At 38.6% G+C, this 14,197-nt stretch overlaps 1 protein-coding gene across 1 annotated transcript; it reads left to right on the forward strand.

The window, feature by feature from the left end:
• Positions 1-6,651: 6,651 nt before the first annotated feature.
• LOC114650954 (E3 SUMO-protein ligase ZBED1-like) lies at positions 6,652-10,632 on the forward strand. The gene is made up of 4 exons (XM_028800910.2): positions 6,652-7,231; positions 8,377-9,440; positions 9,532-9,848; positions 10,014-10,632. Exons 1-4 carry the CDS (start codon positions 7,031-7,033, stop codon positions 10,367-10,369), a joined length of 1,938 nt encoding a protein of 645 aa, XP_028656743.1. The 5' UTR covers positions 6,652-7,030; the 3' UTR covers positions 10,370-10,632.
• Positions 10,633-14,197: the final 3,565 nt, after the last annotated feature.

A 14,197-nucleotide genomic window follows, 5' to 3' on the forward strand; every position in this document is an offset into this window, starting at 1 on the left:
ACTTCTGCATAAAGCCTCACTGTGACTGGAACTGCCATGTCAGAACTTTTCCTTCTTTGGAATGATCTTGTTTTATAGTATGTGTTCAGAGCAGAGTGTGTGTGTATATTAATTTATTTACTTATCTACCTGTTTTTGTATTTATTTATTTATTTAAAGAGCTTCTGTAAAAAGCCAAATTGTCCTCTGGAGACAAAGAAAGTACTATCTATCCAAAAGGTTAATAATTTTAATGTATGTTCAGGTTATTAGTATTTATTAAATATTGTTTTGTCGCCAGACCATTTTGTTTTGCTATTTTGTTGTCCTGTCCAGATTGTTATTCATAACGGTCAATTGATATTCACATGACCAGCATTGTCTAACATTGTAACACTGAAATCTTGTAACATCATCACAAAAAGCATACAAAGAGCGACAATATAATTTGTCAAATATAATTTGAGTGTTGGTGTAGTCTCGCCCATACTACAAAGTGCTACTGAAACATCGGAACTATTGAAAATTTAATATGTTGAGGATGCTGTAAACAAAGTCAGCTGTCTTTGAGTAGCATCAGATGTTCAGACAGGCGAGACAAGATGTGAATGACGACACCACAAATGGATCATCCATCAATACATTGCTCAAAGCCATGATGTGCTCAGTGTTTGTGAGTTTTTGGCTAAGAAATTCAATTACCAAATTGGATCATCTACCATATTCACCTGACTTAGCTCCTTCTGATTTCTGGCTCTTATCTAAAATTAAAACTTCCATATAAAGTAAAAGATTTTTAGACATTTCTGACATCCAGTGTAACATGACAAAATAACTCAAGGGTATTCCAAAGACAGAGTTCCGGGCATTTTCCAGTAATGGCAACATAGTTGCAGAAGAAATTTGCTTTGAACGTGATGGCAGCCCCTAGCGCACAGATACAAACACATTTTTTCTACAGGTTCATTCTGGGAATTAAATTCTCACATGATTAAAAAAAAAAAACACAAGAATGTAAAACATTCTTTCTGTGTATCTCCCCAGCTGCAGTCTGGTTTTTCCATTCTGCTCTTCTTCAGTTAGGCTAAAATGTGTTGATTAATTTCTCTTGTGAATTTAAAGGTGGTTTGCAAATGGTGGGAGACTTTTTGACAAGCATGAAGCATTGAGCTTTAATTGTAACACATAAGCCTCTGATGTGCCTCTCAACCTTACTTGACCACAGCATCGAAATCAGTACTTAAGATCTGGTATGTACTGCTAAGTTACATACAGTTAATTAATTAATAAATTGAGTGTTTTGTTTTATTGTTGTGAAATTTATTTTGGTTTATCTTTAATATGCATTAATTTGTTACTCATTTTGTGATGATAGTGGAAACATGACTAGTAATACTGTGCATAGAATTCACATTAAAACATGGTGTATGGACAAAAGTGAAAATGTGCGTACACAAAAAAAAATTCAAATGCACAAAACCATGCGAAGCCCACTTCCACATACTTCAGCTCCATAAATACCGGTCAGCATGAAAAGTAACACATGTGCACACACTTGCCTCCCCACCCCAAATCCTCCCAGAAATAATAAATAGCCCGTTATGTTCAGCAGTTTGTGAAAAGGCAATGGCAAAAGCATGGAAAAAAAATAAAACTTCAGCGAATGCGAAGTGGAGGCAAGGAAAGACGTACTGTTTGTCGGCTTAACCAGTGGTATAAACAACAAAAGGAAGTTGATCGAGTGATACAGAGTGGTGGAAACACTCAAAGTTCAAGTTCAGAAAGTCGTGCAGTGCCCGAAATAAAAAAGAATTGGTTTGATATGAAAGTCGCCGTGAAAAGACGAGTTGTACCTCACCGTCTTGGTGTCATACAGAAGCATATTAGGGTACAGAGAAAAGAAAAAAAATAGGGTCACTGTGAAGAAAAAAGGTTCAAAAAGTTGAATCTCAAATTTTCCACTTTAATCTCGTAGTTTATTTTGTCATTAAAAGAGAATGTTGTAAACTTAATCTTGAAATCGATGTTTAATTTACTTGTTTCTCAGATCCCATTGTAACTAAAGTAGCATGTTAAATTCTAGTATATGTGTTCTGTCCGTGTGAATCACTACATGCTCCTTAAATGGGCATTTTCTTTTACAGACAGGAGAATTCAGTCACTGATCTCCACACAAAATACATTACATTCATGGTATTACAGCTCTCTGAACATCTTAGAATAGTGAGATGTATACTTGATATCCTTTTAATGAAATGAATTAAAGCATGTATTAAACACGGGGGCATGGTGGTGCAGTGGTAGCAATGAGCTGGTGCCCCGTCCAGGAATTGTTCTTGCCTCCCGCAAGATGCTTGCTGGGACGTGCTCAAGCCTCGATGAAATCATTTATTGCGGCAGTACTGTGTTCGTCAAATGTACCAACCTCTAATTCCTATCTTACTGTTTTCTTTCTCTATGTAACCAATTGCCACACAATAAGCTCTGTAATAGTTTATTGTACTGGCCTCACCAACACCTCTTCCAGCAGCAACCCACACTTTTCCTAGGCGGTCCCCCATTCAAGTACTGGCCAGGCCCGAACATGCTTAGCTTCAGGTGAATGACTTTTTCTGAAGTATATGTGGTATGGCCACTGGCTCCTCATTAACATTCCTCTTCTTCCTCACATTTTTCTACTGCTAGACCTCTCTTTGCTTTTCCATCTTTTTTTATACAGGTGGAGTCTGTTTTTCTTAGGGATAATTGCAGCAAAAGCAGCTGTTGCTTCTCACTGGAAATTTACCCAAACCAATTCCTTCTTTGCCTAGATGTCTTTGATTTCTTCTCAGTGAGGATCAACAAGGTATCTGGTCCTTACACTGATAACTGTTCTGGTATAATACAATTAGCCAGTGGATGGGAGTCCATTATTCTCTACCACAATCCTTGCCCTTAGCCTTTTTTACCTTCTTTGATGAGGTTCAAGCAGTGTTGCTCATGGGGTTATTGGGCACGTTAGAACTCAAGGATTTCATGCTGTGCACATGGAAGTTATTTTATTAAATGTATAAACTGTTTTTTTGTTCCTTTAAAATGTTACCTTTTTATGCCTTCCAATGAAGATGTGTTCATCAAATGTGTGAAATATGTGAAATGTGGCACATAAAGCAACCCAAAAATCAACATCTTAAAAAAAAATAGATTTGGTTCAACCCACCTTAAGACAATGCATGATGGAAAATGACAAGGTATAGACAGCAGCATTAGCAAGCAATACGGAATTGCTCTGGGGCGTTTGAAGTTTGTCTCATTTTAATGAGAAGAGCTCTCACGACTATCTTGACTCTTTATCAAAAGCTTGGTCAGGAGGTTTAGTATGCAGATGGGTAATAGAAAATAATCTGTCACAGCAAATTCTTCACATGTCAACTGTCTTTGTGGTGCTGATGGCTAAATTTAATAAACAAAGTACAAACTGTCATCACTTCTATAAAGATATACAATTGCAAAGTGTCACATACGTGCGCATGGGAGGCAGCTAAAGGGCTTTAGTAAGGGCAGTTCCGAGTCATACCAGGATGTGGCAGAGTTCACTGACTCTTTTTCTCCCTTTCCTGTAGACCATTCACGGGAGATTCCACCTGGCCCTCTTGACGTCACTTCCGGGACCGAGCCTATGGAAGGAGACCTTGCCGGCTCCGGCCCCTGTGATGTCACGTCCGGGCTCGAACCTATGGCTGAAGACCTTCATGAGCCGGACCCCTTTGATCTCACTTCCTGTCTTCCCCTTTAACTCTTTTAGGGCTGATTATTTTTTTTTTACCTTTTGTCCTAGGGCTGAGTACTTTTCCAAAACACTCAGTTTTCTAAAAAGCAATGTTTTCACACTTAAATCAGCATAAAATACTTATTTATGACAAACATCACTCTGTTTTATGTTCCATGAGACCCTACAGTATGTAAATTAATATACATACATGGGGGTACCCAAAAATAACCGGAATTGGGAAAAAAAATTGTTTTAATAATTTTTACTTATTGAAACTTTAGTCTCCTTCAAAGTTCTCTCCATGTGAATGAATGCACTTGTCCCAACATTTTTCCCACTGGTGGAAACATTTTTGGAATCGCTGAAGAGGAACATTGTCCAGAGGCCTGCAGCGATTAGTCTTTGACTTCCTCCACGGTATAAAAACCACTTTCCTTTGAGTTCTTTTTTTCATAGGCGAGTAGGGAAGGTGGCAAGAACTCCAAGAGACACAAGTCAATTTAGAAATCTCTTCAGTAGTCCGATGACAATCTTTGTAAATTACATTGCAAACTTTTTCAAGATTTTCTTCATTCCAAATTGTGGAAGGTCGGCCAGATCTTGGTTGGTCTTCAAGTGACATTTCCCCTCGTTTTGAAATGCGAAAACCACTCATCAACCTGTGTTTTACTTAAAGCTTCCTCTTTAAAAGCAATTTCAAGCATCACTACAGTACCAGCAGCTGTTTTCCCTAAGAGAAAACAAAATTGAACGCAGATTTGCTGTTCTTTATGATCACCCATCAAAAAAATCGCAGGACATGTTTAGTAAGCAGCAAGAAAAATGATATGGAATGGAGTACGAACAATACAGAGCAACGCCACTTGGCAGACAGCCACAGAATACTATAAATATTGCTACACATAGTGGCTAAATTCACAACTAAGTCGAAATTGCGCACCAGGTACAGATTCCAGTAATTTTTGGGTACTTCCTCATATTACATAACCTGTTTGTCTCATCACTCATAAGCTGAAAGGCACTTTCTGGGAAAAAAAGACAGCTTGAAGTACTTGAGGGGCTGGTAATCTGCAGTGTCTGCCAGCATGTCGTGTCATTTGTTGAAGTCCAGTAGCCAGCTTGCCTCCCACGGATCAGCGTCTGTGTAGTCTTACCAGTGCAAACGTCATCGTGGGCACATTAGCTACACCAGTGTATTCATCACTACAATCAGCTCGGGGCAAGTCAGCTGACGCAGTTACCTGTCTTTCATTTTCGATTTCCAGGTTGTTTGCATCAAAATCAGACTTCGGTAAGTCAGAGTCCGATTCAGCAATAATACGCAAAAAAATAAACGACATACACAGAGTGTTTTGCTTTGTGCATTCTCTTCGCTCTCGTGCCCGATGTCGCTACCATTCTTTTGTTTACTCTACGCTATTCATGCACACCGCAGAGATTTGACGTCAAGTCAACAAGTCTAACAATCCTCTGAGCAAAGAGGGTCCACCTGTAACATAATGGTAAGATGTGTCAACGTTTATAGCTTTTATTGCCCTCTGTCCCTGAATGGTGAGTTTAGTCGACAACCACCCTCAACACCATGAGTCGAAAAAAGTCGACATCCGCCCTAAAAGAGTTAAAAGCCTCCACCTTTTCCCTATTCCCTCAGTTCTGTTTTGGACTCGGTTTTCTGCACATCAGTGCTGTATCAATCTGAACGACTCTGCAGCTAGGAAATTAATTATACGGGTGGCTGCCCCAAACCTTTCTATGACTCTGAGTCAAGTTTGTGACAAAAGCTAATTAGAATTCAAACCAGCAGGATGGTAGTATATGCTATCTTTTATTGATCAGTAATCTCTTAGACTAATTAAATCAATCTTCTTTCTAACAACTAGCTCCTGTAGGACACCAAAAAACATAGCAATATAAATATAACGAATAATCTGGCTCCCCTCATGGTAAATTAATAAATAGAATAAGAAAATAAAAATATTTGCAAAGTACAAACATTCAATGTGCAGATTATTGAAAAATGGCCAAACAAATGCTAGGATTACTTAAACTTTGAAGGTGGGTTTGACATCATCTGAGTTCACAACAATAAGTAGGAACCCTTACACCAACAGATGAAAGTCTATAAACAATAAGGCAAGACAGATGCACTAGAAAAGCAAAATCTGAAAGCCTAATTCATTAACACTAGAATTACCAGAGCCTACGAAAAAACTCGTAGATCCGGCCCACCTTATATTGCTTCTTAAAACCTTTCTCACCTCTCCGCCAGCGTCTTTTGTCATCTAAATGTACTGATAAAGACAAGCTGCCAGCAGCCGGCTATTCCATCCCCCCAACGACTTAGAACGTAAACAGGCTTTTCCCAGCTCTTGCCTTGATTGATTATCTGGGAGTGAAATGGAGTTTTAGAGTAGAAATAATAGATTGTTATTTGAAACACACGCATTTCATATGTGTTGCATTTCTACAGTAATCTGTGTAAACACATTGTTAAAACAGAAACGTGTTATATATTCTAGTAGCAATTGACAAAATGTAGGCATAAACTATATAATGTATGAAGCCTGAAGTCCAAATATCAAAGAAACACTTTCACAAAAGGTACAAAAAAAAGCCACCGCCAAAAAAACCCGTCTTAGTGTGAGACATTGACATGTCTTAACTATCACTGCTTCTGTGGCGTAATGGTATCAGTCGCTGACTGGGAATCAGAAGGTCATGAGTTTAATCCTGTACAACTCCCATTTGAGAAGTGTTCTTATTTTAGAATAAAAAGATACATTTGATTTCAGTCTGTAACAGCTGGTGTAATTTATGATATTTGTAAAGGTTAGCTTTATTTTTTTAAAATTCACTTTTCATTGTCTCAGTCGCGTTCAGGATCCATCCCTACCGCCCCCCACCTGACACTGTGGTTTTTACCAGGGGTGGAAGTAACGAATTACAACTACTCACGTTACTGTAATTAAGTACTTTTATCGGGTACTTGTACTTTTATGAGTATATTTTAAAATCTGTAATTTTACTTGTATTTAAGTACGAATTAAAGTAAAGAATCTACTTCGCTACAATTAAAATGACAATTCGTTCCTGAGTACGCCAAAAATTTGAATTAATATTCAGACTTTTGACAGGCATTTCGGTAGCCAATAAAAGTATCCGATGGCAAACGGACCAATGACCCCTGATATTTGGACTTGAAAAAAGCACCCGCCCCCGCTGCAGCAGGTTTTGATCATAATCGCACAGTGAAGGAGCTCGGAGTAATGTAAGGATTGAAGGTTTGGAGAAACAAACTTCATGGAGGACAGCAACATTCAAAGCAGTGAAAAAGACCAAGAAATACTGGAGGATGAGTGCCCCTGGCCGCACCTGGAGGAGCTGTTCACGTACAGAGGGAGGAAAGGAGACAGCGTGCTAATGCAGTGCAAACTTTGTTTGCCATCTGCGATGATTTCGGCATACAAGACTTCAGCCTCTAATCTCAAAAAACACATTATGGTAAGAAAACTTACAGCGATTTTTTTGTTATACTATTTTCATTTTTTAATATGTCTAAGGTAACTAGCTTGTCTACTTGAAGCCAACAAATGTCATCCGTTAGCCTGCGATTCAAGTATAACTGAGCTAGCTAACCTATGTACGCGCTCGCACGCATGCATATTTTATATTAAAAAATACTATCACAAAATATTAGGGGAACCACTGTAATATTTATATGTCATTGAAATGTATTATTATCAGGCATGGTTTAGACATCTATGTCATCAGGAAGGCACCAGAAAAAGGGACCTCAAAGTTTACTATTATTGAAGTTAATTTAGAGCACGGATGCTGTGAATGTCAGAGCTGTAATAAATAAAGTTCCCCTGCATACTTTAAAAGAGTCTCGCCATCATTTCATTTTTCACAATTTGTGAAAACAAGACACCACTTTCATTATCTTAAGTTTATCTCAGTATTTTCAGTCACTTAACCCTCAAAGATCCGCTGCGGCGACAACACATTCAGCCACATATAGAAGCTGTAGCAGGCTCAGTTTTAAAGCTAAAGAAAAGATACTTGTATCGCCTAAAACCATAAGAATAAAGGTGCCAGCTATGCACCCATGATATTTAGAGCTAATTTTTAGTGATGCCCTTATAATCTCGGGAATTAAGGTATCAGAATGAAATTGCTTCTGGTGCTACCCAAGTATTAGCTTTAAAGACATGCCCACATAATACTAATCCCACGCAATTTGGGGCAAAGAAAAAAATTTTTTTGCATGCAGCATTTATGTAAAATTTGCCTCATTTTTAATATTCCTGCACACTGGGGCCAAATACACAGTATTTGACTGTACTGGAATTGCATAAATGGGTTTGACTGGAGAAATTTACCCCCCCCCCCCCCCCCTCAAAATATAAAAATGGATGTATGGTTGGTTTCTAATGATTAAACAAATTTACCACACTTCATTCTAAACAATCAAAGTTTAGCTTAAATAATTACTATAGGTGAATGATTTTTTTTATTTATTTATGTTTTTTCTTTAGTGTTGAAAGTAGTGATACGAGGAAGTGATGTTTAGAGTCTGACTGATATATAGTTTGGCTGATATAATTTATATTTTCCTTTGTATAATTCCTCTGTGATCTTTCCAGAGGAAACATCCATCAAAGATTGATCAGTACCATGACATCATTGCGACATCAGCTAGTTGTCAACGGAAGACCACAGCCACACCAAACAAGCTCTCAGCAAGTAAGCAAGCCAAGTTACCAGATATGATGTTGGCACCTGTAAGCAAACGTGTCCCTCAAGCAACTATTGACAAGCTTATCATCAATTTCATATGTGAAGGTCTACAGCCATTTGCAGTAGTTGAACAGCCAGCTTTCAAAGAATTAATTACCACATTGCAACCTCATGCCAAAGTCATCTCCAGGTCCACTGTTCGTACCAGAATCTGTGATGCTGCCGAGGACATGAAGACAACTATAATTGCAGAACTGGGTAAAGCCAAATTTGTTGCAACCACCACTGATTGTTGGTCAGCTCATCAGAAAAGTTACCTTGGCGTCACTTGCCATTGGATAGAGGAAGAGTCCTTGGAAAGAAGATCTGCAGCACTAGCGTGCAAAAGATTGAGAGGGTCTCACACATTTGACATGATTGCTAGTGCTCTTGATGATGTCCATTGCCAATACAAGATTAGAGACAAAGTTGTAAGGACGACAACTGATAGTGGATCCAACTTTATCAAAGCTTTCCATGTGTTTGGGGCACAGAATGATGCAGAGGTAGATGAGGATGAAGCAGACTTGGATGCTCTTGATGTGAGTGACCATATTGAATATCATGATACAAGTGTAATCCTTGATGAAGACTCTGGTATGGAATATCAACTACCCCCACATCAACGATGTGCATGTCACCTGTTAAATCTTGTGGCAACAGCAGATACAGCTCTTGCAGAGTGCATGAATGACACCTACAAAAGGCTTTTCCGTGCAACCTTTGCAAAATGCCAGGGCATTTGGAACAAAACTGGGCGATCTCATTTGGCTAGTGAAGTAGTAGAGGACAAGTGTGGGCTACAGATCATTCGTCCCAGTGCAACACGGTGGAATTCAACCTATCTTGCCATTGAAAGAATAATACGCATCATTGACGAGAAGGGGGAAGATGCCATGAGAAGTGTATGTGACGAATTCAAGGTGAAAATGTGAGTAATATTAAGTATCATTTATGCAGTCTCATCCTATTAAAGTCATAATTGGCTTAGTTGTTTATGTTATACACGTTTTATCTTCCAGGTTGAGTCCTGCAGAAGTTGCATTCCTCCGGGAGTATTGCATCACCATGAAGCCGCTGGTAAAAGCTTCAAACATTCTCCAGTCAGAGTCCAGCACCTACATGGGATGGTTGCTGCCAGTAATCCACCAACTTCTATCAAAACTGAACAGGCTGGAGACATCAAGCAAGACCTGCATGCCACTCATCAAAGCCCTGCAAAATGGCCTGCAGAAGCTTTTTGGACAGATGATGGCGGATCCAGACTTGGCTGCTGCTGCAGTCCTTTTACCCAAGTTCAAGACCTCCTGGACTGACAGAGCAGATGTTATAGAGGCTGGTAAGTTCAAATTTATATATTTGCATGTTGCTATGACTGCATACTGGTATAAGTGTATATATGTTATATCTCAGTCATGATAGTTCCTCAAAATATTAAAGTATCATTTGTTGTGGGTATTTAAAAATAGTCACATAAATTAAAGTAATTGTGTTCCAATTACAGCCTTGACATACCTGAAACAACATCTTGAAACCACGGAGCATGAGAGTGAGCATCAGCAGAGAGAGTCATCTGATGATGATGATTTCTTCTCCAGACCACTCTCCAGAATGATGCAAAGTCCCATTGAGCTTGATGGTTACCTTGCATGTGCCCCGGACAGCATGGAGCTGCTTCACTCCTTCCCAGCAATCAAGAAGCTGTCTCTTAAGCTAAATACAGCTCTGCCTGCATCAGCTGCATGCGAACGGCTTTTTAGCTGTGCTGGTCTACTATTCACATCCAAACGAAGCCGGATAGACTCTATGAATTTTGAAAATCAGCTTTTGCTGAAACTTAACAAAAGGTTCAGAAAGTGAACTGTCCAAGACATGTTTCTTATGTCCAAGGCTTTAAGGCCCTTGCCCAGCTGTTTGTTTGCAGTACTCTGGTAAAAGTTTATACTACAGGCAAAACTCCTGTTTAATCTTTGTTTGTTTAGAAAACAAATTTCTTAAATTTGATCCATTCATATACTTCATCAGTAATGTAGAAATATTTGTAGTAGCTGTTTTCCACATGGTTCTCCGATTTGATTCAATGGTTTTTGATAATTCATTAAATATCAACATCCAAAAAGTAACTAGTAGTCTGAGTAGTTTTTGAGATGAGTAATTTGTACTTTTACTTAAGTACTTTTTTAACACTAGTACTTTTACTTGTAATTGAGTATTATTTCAGCAATGTAACAGTATCTGTACTTAAGTACAAATTTTCAGTACTCTTTCCACCACTGGTTTGTACATAAAAACGCGCTATAGTTCTGCAGTGTATCACGATACATACGACCGCGTGTTTTTTTCCCCCAGTATTGCCAGTCCCCACATGTTGCTGTATGCTGTTTCTTTTGTACTCCAGGACATGCAGAGGAAAGCATAGTAAAGAGCAGTAACTTCAGCGCTATATGCAATCATCAGACACTCACCATCTGATGCTGTTTTCACATAAAGACGCGCTAAAGCTCTGCAGTGTACTTGTGACTGCATTGTCGTACCAATGCTTGTGAACTGGAGTGTCTGCATGCACTTTTCGTGGCATTATACGTGTATTTTTTGAGCATGCCCATGTAGCTCAAACACAGGAACATATGTTGATGTAAAAGTATAACAAAACAAGTGCACTTTTATTCAAGACTATAACCGAAGAAAAAAGAAAGCAAGTTACAGTAGGTGGAATGCTAAGAACTGCTGATTTCCATTCTGTGCTATATAACTGTTAACATTTGAATCTGATGATTGCATATAGCGCTGTCTGATTTAGTGTGCGCAAGAACATGCAGGTGGCCAGTTGCTGAGTGCTACAACGCACATTTTAAAAAAAGAAAGAGACAAATATATGTGACGTTTTGAAGAAATCATTTTATGACGCGAATAGTACCAATCAGAAAACATCGTCGAAGTAATGCAATATTATTTGAAAACGAACAGCGTCAGGTTGGGTGTGAAGTTATACTGGCGCTGTTTGAGTCAGATCAGAAGCTGAATAACCTGAAAAAGCTCCTGTTCTGACTCTAAGTAAAAAAGCATGAATTAATCAACAGAAATAACTGCGATTGACATTTTAAAGTTAACGATTTACAGTGCATACCAATTTATAAATTCAACGTCCGTTTGAAGAAAAAAAAAACACTTTCTTCAAAGCTGGGAATCGAACTCGCGTCTCTGTGGCACAGTAAGGCAGTGGTGCTCCAAGTCAGCAAACCGTCCTTATAACTTATTTTTTTCAAGATCCATAACACACAGACAGACAGAGCACTGCGTAATACAGAGACAGACAGGCAGAGATATACAAACAAACAGGGAAGGTACATGTACTGAAAGAAAAAAAAATCAACATGTGCGTTGTTTCTGCAGCACTGAATAAGCTCATCCGCTCTAACATCACCCCACAACCCCCCCCACCCCGATCTGACTTTCTAAGTAACAGCACAAGTACAGACACAAATCAAGTGCATGTGTGTACTGTATAATATTAACAAAAAGAGCAGCTTACTACTGAAAACGGCAAATATAGGAGTGAGTGGGGATCGAACCGGGGACTCTTGATCACACTTGGTTTGCGTCTGTACTTGTGCTGTTACTTAGAGAGCTAGATCGGGGGGAGGGGTGATGTTAGAGCGGGTGAGCTCATTCAGTGCTACAGAAACAACGCACATGTTGATTTTTTTTTCTTTCAGTACATGTGCCTTCCCTGTTTGTTTGTATATCTCTGCCTGTCTGTCTCTGTATTACGCAGTGCTCTGTCTGTCTGTGTGTTATGGATCTTGAAAAAAATAAGTTATAAGGACAGTTGTTCATGTTAATTGCAGTCTCAATTGTTAAAAAAATATTTTAAAAGGAGCATCCCACATGAAAATATAACGATCTCATTAACTGACAGTGCATACCAATTTACAAATTTTATTTCCGTTTGAGGTTAAAAAGAAAAAAAAGAAGTAACACTTTATCCCCAGCGGGGAATTGAACTCGTGTTTGTGAGGCAGAGAAAAGCTACTCGGTCCGAGAGGCAAATCTTAGCACGTTACGCCACAGAAACTGTTATATGGTGTGTGACGCTTTTGTGGAAGTGTTTATTTGATCTTAAGAACTCGGGCTTTACACATTCTATATTTTGTAACATTTATTACTAAAATATGAAAAAGTTTCTGTTTTAGCAATGTGTTTACACAGATTACTGTAGAAACGGAACACGCATGAAATGCATGTATTCCAAATAGCGATCTATTATTTCTATTCTAAAACTCCAGCAGTTCAGTCACTCCCAGATAATCAAACAAGCCATGAGCTGGGAAAACTTAGTGAACGTTCTGCGACGGTGGGGGATGGAATAGCCGGCTGCTCGCTGCTCCTCTTAATCGGCACATTTAGAAGACAAAAGAGAGGTGAGAACGGTTTTAAGGTGGGCCGGATCTACGAGTTTTTTCGTAGACTCTGGTAATTCTAGTGTTAATGATTCAACATGTTTTTAATGTAACCACATATTTTGGGTCTCTGATCCTGTTCATCACATTTTTGGATTTTTGTATGTTTATTACAACATGTTTATGCTCTTCTTTTATTATTACAATGGTAACAAGATGGTGACATCACCTTGTCACTGACTTACTTCTTATTTGGCAGAAAGGAGTTTCTCAGCTAGCAAGAGTGAGAACATGTCAGGCCCAGTATCCTGGTTATGTGGAGCACCACAGGGATCTGTTCTTGAGGTTCACTGTTACCTTCCTTTAGCTCGAATGTGAAGTTCTTCTAAAGATATTTTATGTCACAATTATGCTGACAATATTCAAGTTTCATGCTCTTTTAAATTTCCATAAGTTATCTGCCCTGGTCAAATGCCTGAGTGAAATTAATAAATGGCTAGTTGTTATTTTTTTACAGCTCAATTCTAAAAAAAATGAGGTTTTAATTATTGCCCCATTATATTTGAAGGCAGAGATCAGCGTCAGGTTATCGGCTGTTTCATTCAACTTTAAATCTTGTGTCCGGAACCTGGGGTGTTATGTTTGACCAGTCTTTAAAGCCTGATGTTCATGTTAGGTTCTTATCTTGCTCCTGTTTTTATCACCTGAGGATTACATCAAAGCTAAGAACAACAGTATCGGAGACTCAAATGGAGATGTTAGTGCATGCTTTTATTTTTTCATGTCTTGATTATTGTTGTACTTTATTTACATGTTTAAACAAGATGTCACTGCTACATCTACAGTTTATTCAAAATACTGCTGCTAGATTGTTAACTCACTCCAGTAAGTGATCTCATATAACTCTGATTTTATCTTCTCTTTATTGGCTTGTGGTGGAATTTAGAACTAGTTTGAAAATTTTAGTAATCACCTGTAGGGCTCTGCATGGTCAAACACCACAATGTATTTCAGATTTTTTACAACATAATACTACCAGTCGTCTACTTGTGTCATCTAACCAGGGCCTTCTTATTGTTCGACATACTCGACTTAAGACTTGTGGGGATCGGGCTTTTCAGTCCATTGCATCAAAGTGGTGGAACAGCCTTCCTCATGCACTTGATATATTTAAAAAACAGTTCAAGAGGCTCCTATTTAGGTTAGCATATTAGTAGCCATTTTTTCATCTTCCATTTCATGGTTCATTCGTTGAAATGTTACAGCGCTTTGTCACTCTGTCTGCAAA

This window comes from Erpetoichthys calabaricus, chromosome 4 (genome assembly GCF_900747795.2).
Source record: "Erpetoichthys calabaricus chromosome 4, fErpCal1.3, whole genome shotgun sequence".
NCBI classification, from domain to species: Eukaryota; Metazoa; Chordata; class Cladistia; order Polypteriformes; family Polypteridae; genus Erpetoichthys; species Erpetoichthys calabaricus.